This window comes from Dermacentor albipictus, chromosome 2 (assembly GCF_038994185.2).
Source record: "Dermacentor albipictus isolate Rhodes 1998 colony chromosome 2, USDA_Dalb.pri_finalv2, whole genome shotgun sequence".
NCBI lineage: Eukaryota > Metazoa > Arthropoda > Arachnida > Ixodida > Ixodidae > Dermacentor > Dermacentor albipictus.
This window is the reverse complement of record NC_091822.1, coordinates 79,973,830-80,000,855: the sequence shown is the minus strand read 5'-3', so window position 1 is coordinate 80,000,855 and position 27,026 is coordinate 79,973,830. Positions and strand designations below refer to the sequence as shown.

The 27,026-nt window shown below is 46.8% G+C and overlaps 1 protein-coding gene across 1 annotated transcript; it reads left to right on the top strand.

The window, feature by feature from the left end:
* Window positions 1-1,764: 1,764 nt before the first annotated feature.
* LOC135896083 (uncharacterized) lies at window positions 1,765-27,026 on the top strand. The gene is made up of 6 exons (XM_065424411.1): window positions 1,765-1,889; window positions 3,997-4,232; window positions 4,572-4,752; window positions 13,028-13,165; window positions 26,011-26,120; window positions 26,539-27,026. Exons 1-6 carry the CDS (start codon window positions 1,796-1,798, stop codon window positions 26,782-26,784), a joined length of 1,005 nt encoding a protein of 334 aa, XP_065280483.1. The 5' UTR covers window positions 1,765-1,795; the 3' UTR covers window positions 26,785-27,026.

Below are 27,026 nucleotides of genomic sequence, written 5' to 3'. Positions count from 1 at the left end.
ATTTATTCGCAAAAAAAAAAAAATCCCGCATTATGCGCTCTCACGTAACCGTGCTGCGCAACGTGGCAAATCTTATATAAGCTTCTATTTTTTTTTTTCATTTCTTCTCATTTACTTTGAATGCGCCGCCTGCTTCTTGGACAATCTCCTACTGTAGGTATGTTCCATTCTATGGATATCATCATCAACATGCGGCAATAATATCAAAGCTGGCGTTCGCACGTGATGTACCTCTCGCTTCTTGGTCAGACCCCCGATGTCCGCATGTGCTCTTGTATGGAAATTCACTATAATAAGTGGCACGCTTCTTGGCCGGTGCCACCTCGTGGTTATGTGCCATAGTATGGAAATCATAATCACCGTCAATGCACGGCCATTAAGTTGCTAGTTGGTGTTGGCACCGTATGTACCACCTGCTTCTTGGGCAAAACCTTGTTCTGGGTACGTGCCCCATATAGTACGAAAATCGTCATCATAATCAACACCATCTGAAAGTGCTAGTAGTTGGTGGCATAAGAAAAGGTACCTGTGGCTGTCGCGCGCAACGCGTTCTCCGTAACAAACTTTTTCTATGTATTATACTGTTTTTGTGTAACGTTAGGTTAGCGGGGTTGGGGGAAATAGCGTTACCGTTCAGCAAACGAACTTTGCAGAAAGCGAGTTTTAGATATATAGCGTGATAGCGCAGTTTACGCGCGGGACGCTATGCCATTACGCTTTGAATTTCGCATACATAGTGCACCTAAGGGGTTCTATCTATTCGCCAAGCTTTGCGTGTGCGTTCAGAAAGTGCGAGAGGCAGCGCAATGGTAGCCGGGAGCTCGTTGTATTTGTTCTTTCCATATCCGCCGATCCACAGCGAAATCAGCGGGTCTCTTCGAGTATGGAGTCACAGACTGTCTGCAAACCGTCTGCGGCTTCTGGTCTGCCTAGCCCTGACAGAAGAGCGTGTGACAGCCACGTGATCCAGCTGTCGGGGACTGTCCAAGGTTTCGTTCGAGCGCACTGTGACCGGAAGTCACTTTCCTGGCTGCCGTCGTCTGCACTTCGCTGCTAAGAAGCGGTCGGTACAACGAAACATGCCCGCAACGGGAGATTGACCAACAAGTTGGCGGTACATATTGTGAAAAGGCCAACTATTTCTTTGAGATGATCACCGCGTGTTGATGATTATGATTTCCGTGCTATGGCAAATATCGACAATGAGGAAGCCAAGAAGCGTGTCCGCGTGTTGATTATGATGACGATTTCGATACTATGACACATAGCCACACGGGCGATCGGCCAAGACGCGGGCCGTATATATAAAATAAATGAGAAGAATAAGCCAATATAAGATTTCCCACATCACGTAGCAAGGGTGAGCGAGATCACACGCGCGCGCCCGCTTCCTTTACGCCGAAGACGAAGGAAAGAAATGGGCTAATTTATAGCACTTAATTAAACGCTTCATCAAAACTTCGCTTCGCATAGATTCCAATATGCGCATTGTATCCGCAAAACTTCTTGTTTTATTTTTTACTTAAGACAGAGAACTCTCATCGTCCGCATCTGTTTAATCACGCCTTTAAATTTGTCTTCATCGTTTCTGTTACGGTGCTTGAAAAGTGGGCTAAATTATTATATTTTGCCTGCGCCACTCGGTCCTTGACTCGAGGTATCTATAGGCGTTGCCAGCGTTTATTAGTATTCATAAACGCTCCCTTGACTCATCCCCATAAGCGGGTACGCTCCATAGTTTGAGATCACCATCATCATCTTTTTCCCTTCTTCCGATGTGGCGTTCCCACCAGACATGATTTTATGGCTATGCACTGCTTCCGCCATGGTCATCACGGCCGCTGGAGGAACAATCATCGAACCCGATGACCCCAGCGCATACAAAATTGGTGGGTCTTGCGTGCTTGCATTGTCAGTTGCCTTGTTTCGAGAAAAGCTCGGCACCATTTATTGTCACAAATTTAAAATGCGAGTCCCAGGCTCTCTATTTCTTATCAGCTTGGAAGATCGCAAAGATAGTTGTAGAAAAGCCTCAATTCGAGATTCACGGCGCATTATTTGCAAGCTTCACTGTCCTATACGCCATTGCATGCCTGATCTATGCCCGTAGCTTAAGCGCTATAATGCCGCGTAGCTGGTGAGCGGAAAAGGAAGGTTGGCAAAGTTGAGGTCCCTTTTATCATCCCCGGCCTGCGCTCTTGGAGATCTTTGTGGCAACACGAGTGTGCCGAGTGTTGTCTTTCCGTCGGTGGCTCAGGCACAAGTTGTAGTAGAAAGAGGTTGCTTAATCGAAGAATAATACGTTACATGGCCATACAGCTAGCAGGCTACGCCCAGCAGGCGAAATCACACGAGCATTGTCGCACGCCTTCTTTCTTCACCGACCAGTCAACAACTACTACGTGGGTCCCAGACCTACTAGTGCAGTACATAACGAGCGCTTCCAGAGGGAGGGTGGCTAGTGACATGCTAACACGAGGAACCCTCGCCAAACGCCCCAGCTTCATACAGGACCGCAGCGATATCTGGTCAACTGATCCAGATCTAAAGTAGTGGTCAGTAGTTTGTTTCAATGGTTGAGATTTGGATGTGCCACCTCTATTCTGGTGTAGTGGTCCTGGACCAGAAAAGTGACTAATTGTGTGGGCCGGTGGGCCGGGTCTGAACAATGGACCAGTGATGCAACCCTATGGTCAAGGTCTGGAAAAGTCGTCAGTCATATAGACAAGTAGGGTCTAGACATGGTCCAGATCTGGACAAGTTAGCAGTGGTGTGTGTCTGTAACCCAGTTCTGAACAAGTGAGCGATCTCGTTCAGTGGTCAAGATCTGGACAGCTGATCAGTGATGCGATCTGGTGCGTAGGTGTTGATCAAGGACCAGGTGATTTAGATATGTGGTTCCGGTCTGGACCGGTAACATACGTTCTAGCTGAACGATACACATCTTACAAAGGTAGATAGAAAGTCGCAGTTTCGCCTGAAAGGCGAAGCACTAATTGCGGTAGCAAATTAGTGGACAGCTGTACGAAGCAAGAATAGTAGTTTTATCGGCCGTGTAAACTCGTAAGCATAGGCATACTAAATAAGTTAACAAGCACGCCTGTCACGCACGCACAAGCAAACATGAACAAATCTCACTCGATGACCGCGGAAACTCACTGTCAATACGCTGGAGCGAGGAAGATCGGCAGCAGCAGCGAGCGAGTTGATCTTCGTGCTGCGTCTCGCATCAACGTGAACTAAGCTGCGGAAACACAGCGCGTGGCGGACTGTGTCCCCGTCGCAGATGGCTTTCAAGATAAAGCGGCCCGGGCAGCCCGGAGTAGAACGGGCACCTGGAGCCTCGCGCGTCGAAAGACGGCGCGCTTCCTCCCCACTTCCCTCCCTTGCTTGCACGAGATAGAGCCGCGATTGCCCGCTCACCCTCGCGCGCTATCACTTGCACATACATCATACGGCGCGCGGCAGAGATTTTGTCGCCCTTGGGCTTTATACGGAACCTCACGGCGACGAATGCTCCTGGAGTGTCCATATAATTGCTATCGTAATAAAACGTAAAATTGTCTGGTTACATTTGCGCGCTTCCGATAGTGGGAAAAATTCATATCCATGCTTCAGAGGAAAATGTGTCCCCGCGCTCCCGCGATGTCACGTGTTAAGAAAATTTGTGGTTTAACATTCCGAAACGGCACGGTGGGTTATGAGGGACGACGTAGTGGAGAGCTCCGGGTTCTTTTTTACGCACCTGGGGTTCTTCAACGTGCTTACAAAGCACAGCAAACGAGGGTTTTTACATTCAGTTTGCATCGGAATGCGGTTGCCGCGGCCGGGAATTGAGCCCTCGACCTCGTACTCACCGACGCAATGCCATAGCCACTGAGCCACCAGGGCGGGTCACGTCCTGTGTGAACAAAGACGATACACATTCACGCCGTGCCTATATCGTGCTACTTAAGCGGCGGCAACGTCCCCGATCGCCTTGATCGGTCGTTGCAGTGTCCCTGAACGACCACTGCGACAGCAAGGACCACAAGCAGAGCCTGAACGACACATCGGCGACCCAATCGGCCGGCATCCTGACGGCGTCGCAGCTGCGAGACTTGCGAGGCACAGGCGAGAACGGGTGCAGCTTCGAGTTCTCCGCGCCGGGGAGCTCGGGCCTCATCGTGTCCGTGATCGAGATGAACCTGCGCATGGGCCTGCTCAACGAGTCTTGCATCGACTACATCTCCGTGAGTGCGCCCCCCTTTCTCGCATGATCAAGGAACCAACGGTGCAGGTTGTTCGCAGAAGTGTTCCTGATTTCGTGCAACAGTCGTGAGTGTCGACTTGGTTTGTTCGGACAGCCTGATGTCGGATTAGGTCCGTTGAGACTTTGGGCTGGCATCCTGCTACGTACACGCAAACAACTTAAGAGTTGCAACCCCCTGAACGCTGTAAATCTGGTGAGGCTATCAAGTCGAGTAACATAATCTGCGACCTTGTCCTAACCTCCAGTACATATTGACGGGGTCAATCTGATCTCGTACTGCCGCCGGCAGTGTTGAACCTATAGTCCCTTCGTTTCGCAGGTGATAACCAAGTTCAACTTTGGCTCGGACAAGGACGAGCGCTGCGGCCGGATCACGAGCGAGCAAAACTACCACTTCGCCACGACGCACTCGCTGCAGCTCAAGCTCTTCTCCAAGACGCCCCTGACGAACTTCTTCGACGACTACATCCTCGCTGTGGTTGCCACCAGCTACACGGAATGTGAGTGGGCGCATGTCTCTCAAAGGGGCACGCGCACTTCGCAGCCCCTGGAATATGCAGCTGTGCAGAGTGCGATAGCATTTTACGCCGTCTACAGGTAGGCCGCGCAGTTTGAGTCAAATTGCTTTGAGCTTGCGTTGTCAGGTGCACTTGACGATTCTGTTCGTACTTTTCATACTGCGGATGACTTCGACTTCCAGGGTGCCATTTCATCAACGACTAAGCTCACTCACTGTACCGCTTGCACTAGCGCCGGCGATCCTATGTCCAGCAAAAGGAAGTCCTTAATTCAATTGAGTTCGAGAGATGCTTAGTGAAAGAATTCGCTCGTTAGTAATCCATATTGAACCGTTCGGCCGACGAGTTTGCGCGACTCCAGCCGACAGAGAAGGGAAGTGCTGGCCGGCGCTCGGTGAAATTTACGTCACTTCGTGAACTTTCAGAGGGATAGCTTCACATGGCCCCTCTGCAGGGGCGAGTTTAGTCCATATGTGCTTGCGATTGTTGTTCGCAGGGTTCGCCTGTATTCATTTCCATAGCTAGCTCCCACAGCTCGGTATGAGTACCGCCACCGAGCAGATGCACTGAGGTTTTCATAACTATATTGTTGCTGATTTTGGACCGGCTATCAGCATTACCATATACTGTTATCGTTTCACTATTATGCACACTGTGGTAGCACTCGTCAAAGTATTCTGCCCCTTGGGCTTTTTACTTCAGGCATGGGAGGCTGCCATATCCTCGTAGATAATTCGGAGTGCGGTGGTGGTGCCAATCTCTGTACGAGTATTCGTTGTAAAGCGACGAGTGAGGCGTTGAGGACGCCTAAATTGCTTCGTTATGTAGACGAATGTATTGTACTTGTCTTCCTTGAAAGCGCAATGCATACGAAAGATAGAAATTCGGCCGGGACCTACCTATGCCTTCGTTATGCAGGTAATTTTGTTGTGGTGGCTTTTTTTTTTTTCAGAGGCGTTCGAGTGTACGCAAATTAATTCCAGAGTGCTGCAGACTTTAATGAAAGTGAGCCTACGTGGTAGGATAATGCCATGTGTTTTTTATGCTAAGTCTTCACGATTTCAGAATAACTAAATAATGATTTAGTGAACAGTATTTCATTTCGCACTTCTGTCATTAAAAAAATAACCTGCTCAAAGATGATGAACAAGTTAATTCCTGAAAACTTGGAAGGAAGAAAAAAATGATTATTTTTGTCACTGCTAACGGAACGATCAGCGCGTGGAACATGATGTCAACGTGGTACTTCCTTCACGAAAGTGGCCATGCGTTGCACTATAGGCAGCATGCTGAACTAAAGTGCAGCAACTTTGTATATGCAGAGGCCTAATTTACCCGCAGATTCATTTCTGACGTTCTTGTTTGTTTTTTGCCCTTTGTCATCACTGACCAGAACTAGCAAAAAAAGTCACCTACAGAAATGTTTACACCCAGCTTGTCTGTAAGGATTGAACACTCGAAATTCAATGTCCAGACTCTGCTTTCATTCTTTTGATGGGAAAGGTTGACTACTGCGTAGCATATATAACCAAACTTCTTGAATTTAGCAAAGAAACCATAGCACCGTTACATCAGTGTGACGTCACGAATGCTAACGTATTTGCTCGCATTTGGGCGGCTTTAGCAAAGTTTACAAACTTGCTAGGCTGAGTCTTTGCTGCCTCTACAGTTAAGTGCGATCCTTATCTATCGGCAAAACCAGACCCACACCGACGCTGTGAAAATTCATGGCATCAGGGATGCGTGGAGCGGGAACTTCGAATCAGCGTTGAAATGAATGAGCTGCAATGAGTGATGGGTTGCTCAGCTTACGTATTTTATTATCAATTAACATAACAAGGGCCAAGGATCACTGTCGGACAATAACACTGAAGAACTTTCTTGTTTCATCCTCGGAAAGTTCTGGCAGCACTTGTCACAAAAAAAAATGCATCCAGACTTTGTATCAATGATATCTTTGTAACTTGCGACGCAGAATTCGCAGATAGGCTCAACCACTGCTTCTGCTCATTGTCCACACACGATGACGGTATTAGCGGCGAGAATTAGGTGTGGCGCCCTCTCGCGAGTGACGTCACGGCCAGGACTCCGCTCGCTCCGGCTCGCTCGGCTGCCGCGCGTGCTCGTTCCCTTCGTGTATGCTTGGGGTATGGGTGGCTCGAGCCGTACGTGTTGAAGAATACGTCGGCTTCTTTCAGCTGCCATACCTTAACCAAAGTTTCTTCTTCAAAAGCGTGTGAGTCGAGAAACTTTGCGGCTTAGATATCGCAAGCTAAGTAGCGTTAAAGGGGTCTATTAGGTTTAGCAGTGCATATATGCGCCGCGTCTATCGGTAAATTTTGACTAAAAAAAGAATATCTGCAAATTCAACGCGCGAAGTTGTGTATGATGCTTCGATAAACACTTAACATTCCTTTAATATTTAGCTATGAGAGGCATTGCATTTTACGTGGAAGAAAAATTTGGTAATTGGCGTCAACATGTTATCCGATGTTAGAAAGACACTGCCCAGCGAAGCTGTCATCATGATTCCTATTACTCTGGTGTGTTGTTCTATTCAAATATGGCCTTTCATTAATGCGTAAAAAAATAGTTAGGCGCGCATTTCTTATGAAGAAGTTTGCTGCTACTTTCATCCCCCTCAGAAACAGGCCTTCAAAAAACGAATTGCTCATGGCTGCTAACACGACGGCGCGTCATGTAGAGTATTTACATAGTTAATTCACAAACACCATAGTAGCAATCACCTGAGAGAAAAGTTTTATTGTTAAGATCGAGAGCCACTCAATTGAAAGTGATGAAATATTTCATATTGGCCAGTAGCCTTTATCGACAATATGGCACCCCCCTGATCACGTAACGGTAGCAATCGACTGTCCATATGGCGAGGCACGCTATGTTCACGAAACCCATCAGTTCACTACAACTTCGAATTAAAACCATAAAGCATGTTTTTTACAGCGCCAACTGGAATGGCTAATGTATTCTCGAGCTACTACACCGCAGCTTAGATTTCCTGTATAGAAAAGGAAAATTTAAGCACCTTCTGTCTCACCATGTCTCGATCCAGCGTTATTCAATTATACAAACGGATAACTATTCGCTTCGTTGGTACATAAAAGAGAACCTTGCAGGCAAATTAAGTTTGCTCCAATCCAATCGCAAACATTAATAAAGAAAGCACCACAAGCCTTGCATATACTTTCACTTGATTTCTGACCCTCCACCGGGGGAATTTCGATATCTTCAATATGTCCCATACTACTAATCATTGACGCTTCGACTTCTTTCTGGCTGCAGCTATGCGGTCCAGCAGGCATACTTCACTAAATGAATTGGGCCGAGCAGCCTGTGTCAGTTCGCCAAACAGATTCGTCATGTATATTCCTCAAGTAACAAGCACCAGTAAATTTCTCAAGTGAGTTTGATTTGATGTATTAATTTCCGTTTACACACACACATGTACATAGGAGTGGTAAGTGGAGGTGGATGAGGGAAAAAAGTCGCACAGACGCGGCTTGAGGTAACCTCACCCCCTTAGGTACAATATGGCTGCATGGGGTAACACAGCAAGCGCCATATAAATTACATTTATATAGTGGCCATAAAACATTGCAGTTATACAATATATGAAAGAACAGTGAAATATTTCCACAATAACAATGCAAAACACACTGCGGCATTGAAATAAATAAATGATATACACTAGGTAACATAGACAAAAAAAGAGGAACATAACATACATTATTAATCATTAACAAACGCGCTCTAAAGAGGTGAGTTGAACGTGTAGCACGGAAAAGGGAATATATATTGGTACATTCCTATTTGTACTCTGTAAATAGCTGTAAGCCTTCATTAACATTACTTCAAGTTTCCGCCGTTTAAAAAAAATGAACACGTGAAGAACCGCCTAATGTTGACAAGCAGTTAAAGAAGCAAATGAGGCGTGTAAAATCTAAGCTCCAGTATTAGTTAAGTCCCCGTGCTACTGCCGAGCGTTTCTGTGAGGAAATGCGAAAATTCGATATTATACCATGAACTACTCGTCGTGGGCAAACCTGTTTTAGCGGAATAAAATCAACGTAACTGCTGTAGAAGTCATATATAGCGAGCTTTGTGACATACTTGTTGCACCGCGGCAGGTATGGTGTCATAACTGGATTCCTATAGGCTATGCTTTTGCGATTGTCTATCCGCGTATGAAAAACCCCCAATGGGCTGGTCTGCGTCGCTTCGGCTGGCACTGTAGCGTTGCCTTCGAGAGCTGCATTGTTGTCTAAGAAATTAGCTCTTTGAATAAATGTTCGCAAAGGAAGACGTCGTAAAAATATATTTGAGACGACCACCATAAGTATACAAGCAGAGAGAACGAGGTCGAACAAACGAAAACACCGCAGAAAGCGCCCGGACAACGCCCGAACTGTAGCAGACGACAGGCGCGAGTCCGTGCCCTGACGTCACGCGAGCGGCGCTCGCAGCGCCGCTCGCGTTCGTTCTCGGGGCTAATAAGCCCACACTTCTCAAGTTACGAGCACATTCCAAGGTAAATGTACCTGGTAGCGAAGCTTCCATGGGAGCCCATACGTTCAAAACATGGCGGTCCATCGGCGGTCCATGGGGCTTAGCGCCATCTGTATGTGGTGGGAACACTTCCGGCGGAAGAAAAGATAGTGTGACGCCTTGTCCGTTAAAAGCAGAAATGACGTCATTTTGTTTTCGAAGGCGCGAAATTTGTTTTGTTGTTCTTCCTTTGGAGCTATATATTCAAATGGCCTGCCATTCGACTGGATGGGCATTTCGAGCTTTCAGCGTGGAAAGCGATGCAGGAAAAGGCCAGCCGTACGGTTGTCGAAATCGCATCCCTGCACAGAACGTACTTTCTTTGGAGGCGGACGAAAGCTTTAGGTGTAGAGTGCTGATCCTATTGTTGGATGCCAAGCCCGTCGGCCAGCGCGGTCGCACGAAAACAACTCCACAATTATCTGGCGGTCGTAACTCACTACATTTGACTGAACAGATTAAGAAGGAAGGAAGGAAATCAACTTTATTCAGGTCCTGCAGGCCACGAGAGCTTTGGGCTCTCATGGAGTGGGCGTCTCCCACGACGGAACCGGGAGGTTGAGTTTCCTGGCGGCGTCGTGGACCTGCTGGACGGCCCAGAGTTGGAGAGCGAGTTCTTCACTCCGGATTGCCTCTTCAAACTTGCGCTTGTCCTGGCCGTAGTTTACGTGAGCTTGCGAGCACGGCCAGAGTAAATGAACAGATTAAGAAGCAATGAAGCTACCCACGTCACCAAATTCAGACAAACTGACAAGCAAGAAACCACAAACTGTGAGGGGGGCGTATTTCAACAGGTGATACGAGTGCGCCTTTCTGCCCATTTCAAGACGTGCGTTGCATTGCGAGTGATAGTGGCGTCAACGCCCCCTGTAGCGATGGGCGCTTAAAAGAAATGCATTTGTTAATAATAATAATATTAAACTTCTATTTTCTTAACTCGTCAAGAATGTATAAAATTGTCTAGGAATTTTATTTTCGTTGAATGAATCTAACTGTGTCTCGTTTGAATTAAAAAAACGCGTTTTTCTTTCCCAATGTTTGTTCCCTCCAAACATAGTCGCGCTTCAATCGCTGCTCCCATAACCCCCCATGCTGATGTCGGTGACAATCTGTACTGAACCGCTTTTCGCCCGAAGCTTCGCGACCTATTTGGATCGACCTTGCACATTCTGCCAATGGGTGACGTCAGTACGGTATTTCTCAAGAAGGTGTATTGGCATTTTTGCTTAACCTACACTCCAAGAAGTCACTTGGCGCTGAAGGAATCCCGAATTCCTTACTTTTCTGGTATGCTGAGTGGTGCTCATACTACTTAAATAATATTCGAGAAATCACTGTCATGCGCATAAGTCCCAACCGAACGTAAGACGCAAAAGTCATCCCGATACCAAAAACTGAAAACCGGTCCCTACTAACATCATATAGGCCGATATATTTACTCGGCACATGCGCGAATGCGTTCGAACGCATAATTTTCAAGCACAGTTTCATAATTTTTTTTTTCCTGAACGATAACGGCATAATTGACCCCACAAAGTCTGGTTTCCGGCGAGGTTTCTCGACTGTAACTCAACTGGTAGAAACGATTCATTACGCAGCCACAGCTCTACACAGGCAAAGCCAAGTTGACATAATATTCTTCGATTTTGAAAAAAAAAGTTCGACCATTTGTCTCACTCCAAATTTTCACTGAAGCTAAAATCCATTAAAAAAACAACTTAACCGAAAGAACCTTACTTAACTGGATTCACGCTTATCTTGTCTTTTGTGAAACATGGAACATAAATTTATAACAAACTAATGCAGAAACTTGGCTTTTGAAGGCGGACATTAGGAAAAGCTTGCCCTGACATAAAAGTTTTGACATACAAGACATTTATTCTACCTCTTCCAGCGCACGCAGTTATTGTATGGGATCCGCACGCACCAAATAACATCATTAAACTTAACAAGGTAACAAAGAAAATCAGCTATGTTCATCTTTAACTCGTACAGCTGGCGCACGTCCCCATCATGCCTTCCAGAAGCCGCAGAATTCGAAAATCTTGCACCATTGCGTTACCGAGATAGACATAGGTTTATTTTTCTATTTACTCTACAACCAATTAGGCATAGGTAAAAGCACATACATTTCACCGGCTAACCAGCGCTCCACACGCTCGTACAGCACAAAAAAGGTTAGACATTTCATGCAGGACTAAAGTATTTAAAAATTAGTTTTCCCGCATACAGTTTCTGAATCGAGCGCGTTGTTCATCAACAATGTTAAATGCGAAACGGTTTCAGCATTCCTCTGCGCACTAGCGCATAGACCGTAACTCTGTTGTCTTGCCTCTACTCGTCAAAATGGAAATTATTTTCTGTGCTGTTTCTTGTGCAGCTTTACAGCAAAGCAATATTGTCTGGTATCTTGTTCATTGTTTGTGGTAGTTCGAAATGCCCCCTCCTACCTAAGGCCTCGCATTGAGGCTGACAGTACCTTGAAATAAATAAATAAATAAATAAATAAATAAATAAATAAATAAATAAATAAATAAATAAATAAATAAATAAATAAATAAATAAATAAATAAATAAATAAATAAATAGTTGATTTGACTTGAGTGCATCTAAACAGACAAAAGAATAACGTATTACACGGTAAAAAAGAGACAAGACAGCGCCCTTTCTTCCCTGTGTAATACGTGATTTTTTTTTTGCTGTTTAGCCGCAATGAACTTCGAGACAGCTAGAGTCACCCGGCAGTCTTCCGTATTTATGCATTTTTCTGGATTACTAAACCAGAAGCGGTAGAGCGGTAGGAGCGACCTTTCTGATATTGCGGAAATGTAATCTTTTGATAGCCGAAATGGAGGCTTAGCCAGGGAGACAACTCACATTTCTGTGTTCAAATGCATGTAAAACCCAGAAATGCTCGAGTTAGATAACCGCTGAACCGATTTGAATGAAATTTGTTGCGTTTAAGCTGGGCAACTGAATCCTACCTGCTGTAGGAAGCAAAAATCTGATTTATGGCCTCGAACGTTTGGTAAAATGTCCGAAAATAAGTAAGGTATAAAAATTTGGGGGCACAATATTCGCAAATGTGTAACTCCCTACCAGAAACAGATATCGCTGTCATGAAACAGAATCTGATACATAATGTAATGCGCGAAAACGTGACGTGTAAGGTTACAGTTCACGTCAAATCGTTACAATGCTTACGAGTGCTTTGCGCAAGTCTTGCTCAGAAATTAAGTACTTACTTTGAAGCGGTGTATAAGACATACCTGCTTTAGATGTCTCAATACGCACAGTTTACAGAATTGTGGCGTTCTTATTGCTTAGGTACTAAGATGTCAACTGATCTGCTGTCGTATTTTTTCTTGCAGTTTTCTAAGATATTTGTAAGAAAATATGGATGAGAAAGAAAAGAAAACGTGCTACCCGCAGTCGGTAGATAATTACATTTACCATTAAATAAAAAAAAAAACTTTGTTGGAATTGATGCACCGGTTGCCGAGTATAATGAAGAACTGAACTTTTTATTGCGCTTCAATGTCGTTTTAATCTCCTTGTGGCCTTGAACTGTTGGAGGGAAAACTTAACAATAGTCCGCCTGTAACTGCGTACTGCTTTCTGTCTCGCACGCACGTCACGTTTCACTAACTCGCAATGGCGACTGACCGACGCGCACCTTCCCGTCGCCGCACAGCCCAGGACGGCGCCTGCGGACCGGACGAGTTCCAGTGCACGGCCGGTGACCGTTGCATCTACAAGGGCTACAGGTGCGACAACGTCAACAACTGCGGCGACAACAGCGACGAAGCCCAGCTGGGCAATTCCATGTGCCGTGAGTGTCGCGTCGCAATATATGTGTGCGAAAGTGTGGCCGGAATATCGTATAGCGATTCTATTCCAATGCTATTCATTTACGCGCATCGTCAGTCGTTGGAGTGGCGGTCCGCTCATGTTATCGCCCCGATCGGCCGGCCGTGGACGGTGGTCGATAAAAAAGGCATAGAATCGAGCCAAAGGAATCCTTACGTTCTACATGCCTATGTGAGCCGAATTATGCAACGATGTATTTCGCACAACATTATTGTTTTCGTGCCATCATCCATGTCACCACATGTAAGGTATACCGCCGATAACGGCGGCGTAGTGGCGCCTGATTCCGTCACGATAAGGTGCGCTAGATTACGTGTAACCATGCTACCCGTTTATGAGGCAAGGAGTAGCCGGGTAGCCATATCTGTGCGCCAACATGGCCTCGGCAAGGAGTAGCCCAGTAGCCATATCTGTGCGCCAACATGGCCTCGTTCTCACATGTCAATAAGGAAAAGAGAGGGTACAAGAAGTGCGCAAATTGAAAGGAATCTTCATAAAATATGGCTCCAAGGTTGACCAAATGCATTCGCAAGGCCTCCCACAGCTATACCTTAAGTGACGTGGCTTGTGTATAAGTTATTCCAAAACGAGCCAAGACCCGCCGTGGTTGCTCAGTGGCTATGGTGTTGGACTGCTGAGCACGAGGTCGCGGGATCGAATCCCGGCCACGGCGGCCGCATTTCGATGGAGGCGAAATGCGAAAACACCCGTGTGCTTAGATTTAGGTGCACGTTAAAGAACCCCAGGTGGTCAAAATTTCCGGAGTCCTCCACTACGCCGTGCCTCATAATCAGAAAGTGGTTTTGGCACGTAAAACCCCAAATATTATTATTATTAAAACGAGCCAAATAATTTATCCGAAAATCTTTTTTTAAAGCAGGCGAAAGTCTATCTTTAAAAGCAGGCTCTGTTCATTTTGGTAATATTTATTACTAGGGTAATGAGTATTTCGCTGTGTATTTGCTGCTAACGACAGCCAAACGCGCACCATCCACGGTATATGTAAACTGTTATAGCGAAGCTTCCATAGAAGCCCACATGTCAAGAAAATGGCGGCTCGTTGCGACCGTCGCCATCTACGTATCGAGGGGACCACTAACAGCAAGCAAAAATAGAAATAAAGAGTGATGTCACAACCGGAAATGGCAGTGACGTCAATATCTTATGCTGCTTGGCGCGAATCTTTGAATTTCTTTAGCGTCCGGCATTTCGACTGCTACGCCAGCAATTATTTTTCTTTTGAGGCTTAGGCAAGCTTGCGACGCCTCAAATGAAGCGCCAGCGTGTCATTAAACTATAGGGGTGGCGTATATCTTAATGTGAGCATACTTAGGCTGTTATTGACAATTGCTCCAGTAGGTTCCTTAGGGAGGTGAGCGACTATAGGATGGAAATAAATGACAGTGCCACAGAGGTTGTAAAAGCGACTTCACTTTTATTAGTCTAGAATAATTTAACCAATATAATTGACCAAACAACACACGTACGCTTCAATGGATGAAAAGTAGTACGACCAGCACACAGTCGTAATGTATGTAGCAACATATGAGAAAGCTTTTGATAGAATCATTCACAATTCCGTGCGACAACATCTATTGATATCCATCAGTTATCAGACAAGACAACAATGCCCCACATTATCTCTAAGACATTCGACATAGTAATTCTGCTGCCCGTCGGACACTCAGTGCCTGTGTTACGGAAAGCGAACGAACATAGCGCGACGTTTCTTCGCGGAGCGTTCCACATTTATCGTAACGATGAGACACAGCGCGTCGCGTGAACTTGCACGATAACAAAAGAACCTGCACTTACACCTTTCGCCAATGAATGCCCTGTGCTAGGTCGGGGAAAAGTTTAAGTGAAGCGTACGCTACACTTTGAACAAACACGCAGGCAAATAAAAAGAACTCGGATGCAACCGCCGCGTTCAAGTGAGTAACGCCATTCCGCCTGGCATAATAGCTCGTTTGCACAGTTTTGCCAAGTATTGCGCCAGAATCACTGGTTGGTAGGGGTCACCAAGAACAAACTAATAAATGGTGAAATAAAAAAATTGACATTCGTTGTTTTAGTACAGCAAAAATATTTGAGACGGCACATTTATAGTATGACAGTATCTTCATTAAACATTTTCGTACATTTTTTTACACAGGTTTTCTTTTTTACACATCGTGGAGGTTCAATGGTGCGCCACAAACTGATATATCTGGCGATAGGTTTCAGCACGCTTTTCATTGCAAGCTTCACAGCCTATTTAGATGGACCTTGCGCCATCTTTCATCGTTCTTGAACTTTATTTTAAATAATCTCAAAGAGGGACGGAGGGCGCTATAGCTGTTGCTGCAAGCGTAGGTAAGACGCTTCAGCGGCCTTGAAAGATTGCGTATATCTGATGTTACGTCAGCTTGCGGAACCACCACTTCAGCATTCTAACAACTATCTTTTGTTTGTCACTATGATCAATAGTGACAATTGTAGTGTTCTTTGTGTCATCACATTCCATAAAAAAATAGGGACAACCGATTCTTCGCTGAAAGCAACCACTCCATTTCGCTGACTTCCACATGTTGACAAATGCTTGGAAATATTACTGCTCATTTTGTTAACTTGAACCTAACAACTTGATCAGTTTCCCAACGCGGTTCTCGCAATGGTATAATAGAAGTGTCTGTGTCACACGGGGAATCTTCCATTGCCATCGAGCTCGATCGGGATTGAAAATGCATCATGTAACACACACATAAGCGTAAGGTCCGTAATCATCGACAGAACTTGTAACAACATTCATGAAATCGTTTCTGCACGAGGCTATTCCTCACTGACTATACTCAGGTTGGCCTCACGATTCTTGAATTTAGCAAAATTTTTAAGGTCTTTGTCCAATGTAAGCCAGTTACAAGGTGACAATATGTACGGCTCCCTTCATTTATTATTGTGCGCATTGCGCCGTAAGAGGAAGCTTTAGCTCAGGGCTCCTATCTAAATACATGGGAACGGAGAAATAACTTTCTCGGCAACCACTTTGAATAGTTTAATGAGGTTACACGCATTTAAAAGAAAGAGACAAAATCTAGTCACTGTTGGAAGCGAAGCTTTTATTTAGATTGTTGAATATATATAAGGAATGTTGAACATAGTATAATTTCCAAAAACGAAGCTGTCGAGTAACTCAGCAATGAAAAACGCTATCATAATTGTCTAAACTGCAGCTAACAATAAATCTGAAGCGCACACGTTTGACGCAGTATACTCCGCTTTGAAGCATGCCACTAATATCTGAGTAGGATTCTCACGAAACTCTTGTAAACATTGTAGCAAATTCACATGAACTGTAAATTGACGTATAAATTGGTCCACTATAGACACTCTAACAAGTGCAGTTTAAGTACTGCGATATCTGTCTTTAGTGCAGAGTTACAGACTTGTAAACTTTATGCTTGTCTCTCTCTTCTTTCTTCCTTTCTTTTTTTAGAGTTATGGATTTCTAGCAGTTTCTTTTTAAAGAACAGGCGGCAAATAAATATTGTGCTTCCTACAGTCACTAGATTTTAACTTTTTCTCTGCAATGCAAGAAATAGAGTTGAAAACAGTCCCGCGGTTGTCTCACGAGCGTTTGTGCGTTTTACATATATTTGATCAGGCAGTATTAGAATTGGCCCCGAACTAAATGTTCCTCTTAAGAAACCTATACAACAGTTGTTGATCTCCATATCAATGTCCTTTTGATTGCAGATAATTGTGCTTTATTCAAAAAGTCCAGTCTATCAAGCTAGTCTGAACAATAGCCCGAAAGGGACATATCCAATGTCGAGCGTCATACTGCGTGACCTTAAAAGTGGAATAATTAGTTTTTCTTCTCGTTATTAAAGAAGATCCGCCATTACACGTAGTGCAACACGAAGGGTTCGGTGATAGGGGAAATAAGCTTTCATAGTTTATATGCACCGCGACAAAGCTTGCTCATCTACTAATCCGTTTGCTAGTTATTGAAGCGAAAACAATTTCTTCGTGTTTAGGTATCTGGACGGTGTACGGGTTGAGGGACGGACTTCGCGGATGAAAACCCAAACTTGGGAGGATTTATTCTACATTATATACAGAGAGGTGAGAGTCGATTAACAGTCGTACACTCATTACGGGCCGGCAGCAACTCGGACGCTGCGGCCCGCGGCAAGAAGTTCGAGAGAGGTGAATCAGGGAATGTCCCAGAATGCTCAGGTCTCTCTGGAAGGCTTCTTATAAACCCTCCGAGCACTGGAAGTCACGTCATGTTTGACCAATGGGAGAGTCCGCTCCGATGACGCCACTTTCAGCCAATGGTAGGCGCCCGTGCGATGGTGTCATACCCGGCGAAGAGAGTCGGCGCCTGGTCCTCCTCTCTTGATCAATTGATCCCCCTGCAATCTTGCCTCGCAGTCTGGCAATCCACTTCTTTTAAAGTGGAGAAGGAGGGGGGGGCGCTCATGCTCCATTGCACAAGGGCCCACCTGCTCCCGGTGGCTCGGCTCCTCAGCGGTAGCAATTGTCTTCTTCAAAGGCGATGAAGAGGTACGCTTGGGCCTTCTCGGTACGTCACAGCCGTCCGGCTTTCACGGCGCCTTACCGCCGTCTTGGTTTGGCACCCACTTGACTTCCAACAATGCCGTGCTATCCCCTCGCTTTCTGGAAGAGTCAAGCAGAGAATAGCTACCGGCGGCTTACAAACTTGTTGGCTCGTCCGCTCCTCTGGAATGTGCTTTCCGGCTTCTGCATTCCTCAATTAGCTGTGCTGCGATTCGAAGTGGTTTGGGGAATTCGAAGTAGCCTCAGGAAACAGCTCCATATCTAACAGCTCGTCCTCGCCCCGGTTGTTCTGAATGGCCGGTGAACTCAATTCGCTGGCCATGAGGAACGCTGAAAGAACCTGCAGGGTATTGGTGTCGAGCCTCGTTTGACAACCCTCGGGATCCTTGGCCCTGGAGAACAGACGTCAAACAAACAAAACAACACAGCGCTGCCCCACGTGTAAGCGCAGGCTCTTCGCCCCTGACTCGCCAGGCTATTACTAAGTCAAAATGAACCCTGATCTTTTAGTTCCCCAATTTTGACAAAACAGTTGTAACCACCCTTCCAAACAGCCATCCATTTCTCCTCGAATGCCGACAAGACCAGAGTACTATTGTTGTTGCAAAACAAAAGGTCGTTGACGATGCAAACAACAAATGAAAACAGCCGAACATAACTTAAGTGGCCTAACTACACGAACAGCATGTTTCCAATCTATCGCAGTGGCGCACTTATCGCACGTATCGCCACTGAACAATCTGGTCAACCTCACAAGTACGTAATCACAAGCGCACTAGCCTTGTGGTCACTAAACAAAACGCGTACTTGCGTTGTAGGCAAACTTTTCATTCACGCTTACTCACGTTTCTTCCCTGAAAGTCCTACAGGACACGTGATATAAACGAACAATTAAACTTGCGGGACTTACACACTCCGCAGAACTCTTAAAATAATGCGTCTTTTAATAACTCGTTCCACGCGTACTTATAAGAGAAGTCAGAATACGGCTGCCCTCAACACACGAGCAACCCAGTCATAAATCTGCTTCCTTCCGTCCACACAGGGCACGCGCTAAAGGAACTATGAACGCCTCTCAGTGCAACTCATGCACTCACTGAAAACTACGCGGTTAACCTTAGAAAAATCAAAAATACTTAAAAAGAAAGAAGGTTAAATAACACACGCGCGTTACTATAGGCCTCTCAACGATAACCTTTACCTTCAGGTTACTCACACACACAAAAAAAAGCATATCTACTTATTAATGAGCATCTCGCGAGACTACATGTTTACTTAAAACGCATCTTTCAAATCACGGAGCTTCTCAAACGAAAACACAAAGCTCAAACATTACACATTGAAAGAAATCCTAGTCTCAAATCGCGAAAACTCTAGGATGTTCAAAAATAAAACAAAATAACACGTTTTACTTCTCCGGAAGCTCTCTTGGCCTCCCTTTCCAAACGCTTATGACTGACTCATACTTTGAGCCGTACTCGGGGTGGGCGTGGTCTGAAAGCTACTCTGGCTGCCGAGAGACAACAAAAGGGCTGATTCACTATCAGCTCCCCCAAGACGTTACGGTCTCCTGCCAATTTGCGTCCTCCTGCCCCGCTTTCAACAGGACCTCGACTGACCGCGTCGCTACTCCCCACCTGGTCTCGTCCTGCCACCTTGCGTTTCTTCGAATTGCACGCTGAGCTGTGAAAAGAACTACGGAACGACGAGGAGTTTAACTGCCTCGTGCCCTTTGTCCGCGTCTGTGCAGAACATGCTTCGCGGTCGCCTTTTGACCGGTGGCTCGAACGTTTTTGATGCGTCAACATCGTCCGTGACGACCGCACCTCTTTCCTCGCGCCTTGCCCTTTTGGGTTTCTCGCCATTTTTGGCGGCGCTACATTAATTACCGTCTTTCGGTCTTTACTGCGCTTCTTTTTACGACGCTTTCTCTTTGCACTCGCCTTCATGTCGCCTTCTCGTGCGTCGTGCTGGCCGGTACACATTTCGTCGGCCCGGATCGGTCTCTTACCCGCACAGTCTGAGTGATTCTCACTTAAATCAACACTCTCTCTGCCTCGACTGGCGGACAGCTCAACCGACTCTGGCACAATGGAGCAGGTTTTACTCGAGTTAGACAACTCGCACTCTTGCGAACTGCCCTCTACTACATTGCCCAGCGCACGCTGTGCATCGGCACACAGCCCGTCGGTATCGATCGCTGTCTCACGCGCACAGTCCGAATGATTCCTTATTAAATCATCCCTCTCTAGGCTACCTAGACTGGCGGAGAGCCGCACCGATCCCTGAACAATGCAGTTGTTCTCTCGTGAGCTACGGAGCTCGCCACCCCGAGAACTATTCTCAACTGCATCGTCCAGCTCGCACTTCACTTCTGCACGCAGATCTGGCTCTACGTGGGTGCTCGCCTCTGTCGCGCCAACAGTACCCTTTTCTTCGCTAGCAACCTCGCTAACATTACCAGCGACGCACACGCTCGGTAACTGTGCCAATTTGTTCGCAGCTGACCTAGCTGTCTCTACAGTCATCTGTTGGCACAGCACCTCGTCGCTCTCCTTGCGGCCTTTAACGGCCTCTGTTGCCACTAAGGCATCGTTAGCAGCTAGCCTGTTCCCTTCACTTATCAATCGGCAGCCAATCTCACAGGCACTGCTCTTCTCGTAGGCTTTTGGCGAAAGCCCGCTAGACACTTCCTCATTCTTTCGCTCTGTACTACCTACAGAATTCTCAGACAGCCGTTGTCTCTGTGCCAATAACTGATCACAATGCTGTATTTCTTTGATCAGTGCTGCCTTCTCTCTCTCATACTTTTGCTCACGCTCCTACGTTCCTGATACTCACGTTCGCGTCGCTCACACCTAAGAGCAAGTTCTTGAAGCTCCTGCTTCCGTTCATTCTCGCGTTCTTCACGCTTACTCTTACTCTTAAGTTCACGACGCTCTCGCACACGTACACGATGCTCCCGCTCTAGTGGTTCCTGTATCACCTCCCAAGCAAGCTCAATGCTTTTCTCATCATTGCCACTATCTTGAATCGCCTTTATGATAGCTGGCGTTTTCATCCGTTCGTCCGCCTCAACTCCCAAATCGTCGCACACCAACAACAAGTCTAACCTCGTCAACCTTCTAAGATCCATGGCAGCTGCCCCGACAGGTGGTTAAAACTGTTTTCCTTAATTAATTTGTGCAAACACACAATGCATCAAACTCCCGATTCCCAGAATTATCAAAATGAACACACAACATTTGAGTCTGGCGAATCATAAGGAAAAAACCACGCGCTCACTTACGGTTGCAGCACCCTGCCATCCGGTTCATTCGTCCGCTGTTCCCGGTTCCTCCGGACTCCCTGGGTCGAAGGCTCGCTCCTTCTTCGCTACTCCCAGTTTCTTCGGACCTCTTTCGACGAAGGCTCTCTCTTCTTCGCTCTTCCCGGTTCCTTAGGATCTCTCTCGACGAAGGTTGATCCGTAGCGCTGCCATCAGCTGATGCATTCGGTGGCGATCCTACCGCTGCCAACCAGATGTAGGGGTTGAGGGACGGACGTCGGGATGAAAACAAAACTTGGGAGGGTTTATTATACATTATATACAGGGAGGTGAGCGTCATTTAACAGTCGTACACTCATTACGGGCCGGCAGCAACTCGGACGCTGCGGCCCGCGGCAAGAAGTTCGAGAGAGGTGAATCAGGGAATGTCCCAGAATGCTCAGGTCTCTCTGGAAGGCTTCTTATAAACCCTCCGAGCACTGGAAGTCACGTCATGTTTGACCAATGGGAGAGTCCGCTCCGATGACGCCACTTTCAGCCAATGGTAGGCGCCCGTGCGATGGTGTCATACCCGGCGAAGAGAGTCGGCGCCTGGTCCTCCCCTCTTGATCGCATGATCCCCCTGCGATCTTGCCTCGCAGTCTGGCAATCCACTTCTTTTAAAGTGGAGAAGGAGGGGGGGGGGCGCTCATGCTCCATTGCACAAGGGCCCACCTGCTCCCGGTGGCTCGGCTCCTCAGCGGTAGCAATTGTCTTCTTCAAAGGCGATGAAGAGGTACGCTTGGGCCTTCTCGGTACGTCACAGCCGTCCGGCTTTCACGGCGCCTTACCGCCGTCTTGGTTTGGCACCCACTTGACTTCCAACAATGCCGTGCTATCCCCTCGCTTTCTGGAAGAGTGAAGCAGAGAATAGCTACCGGCGGCTTACAAACTTGTTGGCTCGTCCGCTCCTCTGGAATGTGCTTTCCTGCTTCTGCATTCCTCAATTAGCTGTGCTGCGATTCGAAGTGGTTTGTGGAACTCGAAGTAGCCTCAGGAAACAGCTCCATATCTAACAACGGGCAACTGAGGTTAAGGCCCAAGGTGAATTTCCTACTCTTTCACGCCACACCTTTGGTTATTTGTTACGATATGCTACTATTCCGCAGCGTTTGGTGGAGGACAAAAATCGGGCGCTGAAGAAAAACGAAGATCGTACTGGAACCTCGTCCAGTCTACCCTTTGTAATTAAACCCTTATCGTGAACGTTAAAATATGGTATTCTCGTATATGGTTCCATGTATAGCCTGACCCTGACTTGAAATGTGATTTCGGCAACGCATAACATACTTTTATGTTGCATGCCATATCAGCGTGTAAGCACGTAGCACCTTTTTGCTGCAACATCTACGGGGCGTCCCAGTTATCTTGGACCAAGATTAAAAAAAGAAAAAAGAAACAGGAGCTCTAGAGAAATCGCACCGACTGCATAGTAGCTAAAGTCGTGTGTACTTACAGCTGGTATTTTTTCATCACGAAGTATAAATTAATTAATTTTATTTAGCGAGATTTTTTTATTGTGTGTATCACAAATATGTCAATTACAAAGTTGTAGGGCGCCTTAAGTAACCTTCGAATGAAGCATTTATTTCGTGCTGAAGTGTGCCTTGTAAAAATCCCGCGAAATACGCGAAATATGAAATAGATGCGCGCTCGCCCGCCGCTACTCCAGCGCGTCCAAGCAAGCTTTGAAAGGTATACGGCCGCATTCGTTTATCGCCGCATCGTACGAGGCTTCGCCATGTAGGATGACTCGAGAGGTTTCGCGACCTAACTAGCGTGGTGCGATAAACGTCAGCATCTGCGGACGCGAGAGTGTTGTGCTCGATCATGAGGCACTCGGGATAGCTTTAACCTTCGCGTATCATAAAACGAAGCTACAATTTCAACCAATGCTAAAAGAACAGTACGCAAAAGAACACGAAAGAAGAAAAGATGCAGATCTCGGAAGAACATGTAAGAGCTACTCAGCAGTTTATTTCATTAAAAAATAAACCGAAAGCACGTAAGGCGTCTCAGCCGCCCACAAAGAAACATCCAACGGTGCAACGGGTTTAGCCATTTACCCCTTCTATCTCTTGAACTCCGGAAAAGAGGCAAGACAAAGTAGTTTTCTACCTATTTCTATTTTTGTCACAAGCTTGTTTATGTAAGGATAGGGTGACATCATGAAGGTGCGTTAAACAGTCGCGTTTTACGCCAGTTTCGAGCTGTCATTTTCCATCACCACTTATAGCACGTGCTCAAACAGGTCTGAAGCAGTACAATACTTGCTTCTTACCAACAATTGTGCTGTTTCAGCTTTAACCAACCACGTTGGAATCTCGCGGCAGGCTCGGCTTATTTTTGAATTTAGGGCGTCCAGTGTGGTAGTTTCGCTGCTATTCACGCTACCTTTCACGTAGCCCCACAAGAAATCCAGCAGTGTCATGTCCGGTGACTTTTCAAGCCAGGGTACAGGTCCGTGCCGGCCAATCCAATGTTCAGGAAAAATCTTGTCGAGCCATTCTCGAGACTAATGGTATCTTCGACTGGTCGCCTGCATGCCCCGAAGCAGAGTCGGGTAGATCGGTCGTTTCCCGAGCTCAAAGGCAGGGGACAAGCGCGCAAGCCGAACGTGCGACTCGCTCTCGGAGGAGGAAATTGCTGATGCGAAACCACGTGACTACTGCCAACGTCCGATGATTCGCCTATCCAAAGCTCCCGACGCTGCCGGAAAAACCGGCGGACGTGCCGGCGGGACGAACGTTTGTCGAGACGCCAGCATGCAGTGATCTAGGTTGCCAAGGTTACGGTGGGCCGTCGCCAACGGCAGCGACCCGGCGCTGCGATGACGTTTCAGTATGGTTTCAGTCTCAGTGACTGTTCCGACGACAGGGCTCGGAGCGCCTCAGAGCGCTCCAAGATGGAGGAGAGCAATCGAGAAGAACCAGCCGAACGCAGGGCGCGCACCCTCTTTCAACCAGCCGAAGACAACACCGCTCGCGAGAGCGTTCCAGAGTGCTCAGAAACGACCAGCCGAAGATAGCATAAGTACTACTATGTGCAGGGGCACCATCGTGTTGAAACCAGATGTTACGAAGGTGTGCAAGTGGAACGTTGCAACTGACGTCGTTCACGCGGCCCTCGGGGATGTCGTTGACGTAGCGTTGCGTCGTTAGTGTGTCGTCAAAAAAAGATGGGTCTGATGACGTTGCCATCAAAAATGCCGCACCGCACATTAAACGATCACTAGTATTGGCGTCATGTTTGTGCCAGCCAGTGGGGATTCCTATCACTCCAGTAGTGCGCGTTGTGAAGATTAACTTGTGCGTTTCTGGAGAAATTAGCCTCGTCCGTCCAAATCGTGCGAGTGAGAAAGTCCGGTTCTTCTTTACATTTCATGAAAATCCAATTGGCAAAGTCAAGTGTGTTTTCAAAATCTCGGTTTCCAAGTCTTTGATGAAGATGTAGTACATGGTATAGATGTAGTATAGATGTAGATGTATAGAAGATGTAGTACATGGGTGCATATGACCTTTATTTAAAATATCCTCCCCTCTGATGACCTTGAGTTTCCGGCCTCTGCACTGCCGTCGCGCACACTATTGTGAGGGTTAGCAGCAAACAATGTCAAAACATCCGTTTCCGCTTGTTGAACTACCGTCGCAGTCCTGTGTCGCTTCTTCTTGTGAAGCTACTCCACCTGCAAAGGACTTCGTACGCTCTAAGTATTGCTGACTGACTATGGCTTCCTCCACAATGCCACATCCGGAAGAGCTTGGCTGCCTTCCTCTTGTCGCCGCGCGCCGCCCCCAGAGCCAGGATCATTTTAGCCTTCTGATCATTCGTGGAGGGCATGACCGTCTTCTTGAAGAGTAGGCCATTGGCGTGGTACGGTTGAGATCTCCCGTTATTAACTACGCACTGACACGTCAAGCAAGAATGATTTACATCTTTACAGCTTATCCTGGCCGTACAGATCAGTGAAAATGCACTAGAGATGGACATAGCCTGCGCAAGGTTTGTTTGTATTGCTCAAGGGAACAAAACGAACATATGTTCCGGGCGTGCCTATCTACAGAACAAGATGACTGGGCAAAATTACACACCCAAGTGCGCCGTCACGGCTTTCCGACTTCGAAATACCCCCTCCTCCACCCCACCCCCTGCGGTTCCGCTGTACGCTTATCAAGTGCCGGCGGCGTGTTCTCATGATGCCGTGATTATCACATAGTGAGGAGCCCTGTATCGAGCTGCCGCCGCTAGTAAAGCCGCGTATCCGTCGCTTGGGAGCGCTTGTGTAGAGGCGCGCGAGCGCGTATCTATTTCGTATTTTGGATGTCTAGCGCGCTTTTGTTTTTTCTCGGAAAAACCAACGAGGCAGAGCTGAGAACGAAACAAATGCTTGATTCGGAAGTTATTTGAGGTGCCCTACAACTTGTCATGGATATGTTCGCGATTCAAGCAGTAATTTAAAAAAATCCCTAATTAAAAGCAATTAATTAATACTTCGTGATGAAATAAATACTGCCAATAAGTACACGCGACCACGGTTGCTATGCAGCCGGCTCAATGTCTCTAAATCTCTCGAGTTTTTTAAAAATCTTGGTACAAGTTTCCTGGGACACCCGGTATGTTGTCGCCCTCGTATGAATTAAACAATGAAGTCAGACGAGTGATAATAAAAATAATTGCCATGTTTAATTCAAATGTAGAACTATATAACAAAGAAAAGGGACAGGTGAGTTAACCAGAAAAACAACTTGCCAACTTGCCGTAGGTGGGAGCAAAGCGCACATATTCCGCGAAGTGTTAGCCAGCGCCACTGGCTAAGTGCTAAGTAGGCCCAGTATGTTAGCAAACAAATAAATTGCTTCAAAGAATGCACGTTTCACGTTCACGTTATGACAGCGCTTTAGCTCTCCTTTTTATTTATTTCCTTTTGTTTTCAGTGATGCCACTCAGCTCGTTGGTCCTGATTATAGCTGGCTTGGCCGATCTGTTGCTCACTTGGTGCATTGTACTCTGCTGCTGCCTCCGGTCGGCCCTCACCAAGCAAAAGGTAAACTACATCGGATTTAGTCGTACAGTGTTTAATGAACCTCTTCGCTTCACAAAGGTTCCAATATGTTTGTCGGATCTGTACAATTTCTTACATTTTGTAACTTATTTATCTTCTCTGAAGCGAAAAACATTCGTGAAATTTCTTCCAGTAATACGTTTCACCCAGTTGCGAGGTATTTATTTGGCAGTGTTCCAGCAGAACGATTACTCAAGGAGAGATGACTCAAGTCATTTTCTTACTGCGACCGACGGCGACGTTAAGTGCGCCTGCGCTTCCTACCAGTCGTCTTGTTGACTCAGCCAGTTAGTTCGCGGGGCCGCAATGGCGACGATCGAAATGGTGACGGGAACCCTGCATCGACAGGCAGACGTGGAACAACAAGATGACACTTGGCTTCCTCTGCACTGGCGCGCAGGTGATGCAGGAGGACCGCTGGGGTGCCCTGGCCCCCGAGAGCGGTGCAAGCCCCTCGCAAGGAGAAGACGAGAGCACCGACGCCGACGACGAAGACGACGACGGCGGCAGCGGCGACGCCGACGCGTCCACCGCCTCGAAGCAGGAGAAGACCTTTCGCAACCCGCTGGCCGCCTCTTTGCGCAGCAAGGAGGACGACGAGCACGAATCGACCTCTGCGACGGCCGCCGCAGAGGGCGATTCGTGACCGCCGTTCGAATGGCTTTTCCCGCCCGCTTCACGCACCGAGCACAGAAGCTCGCCAACGTGAACTTTCTTTTCTGGTTAATTCGTACTATGACGCAGTATGCTGTCGTGAAGCACGGCTCGGTAGCGATATGGAAACTGTATATGAAATACTTTTTTTTTGGCCAATCTCATTGCGCCTCAATTTTCGTTGTATCTCTGTATTTTGTACTGCCACGAAATATAACGGTGTTCCCTCTCGCA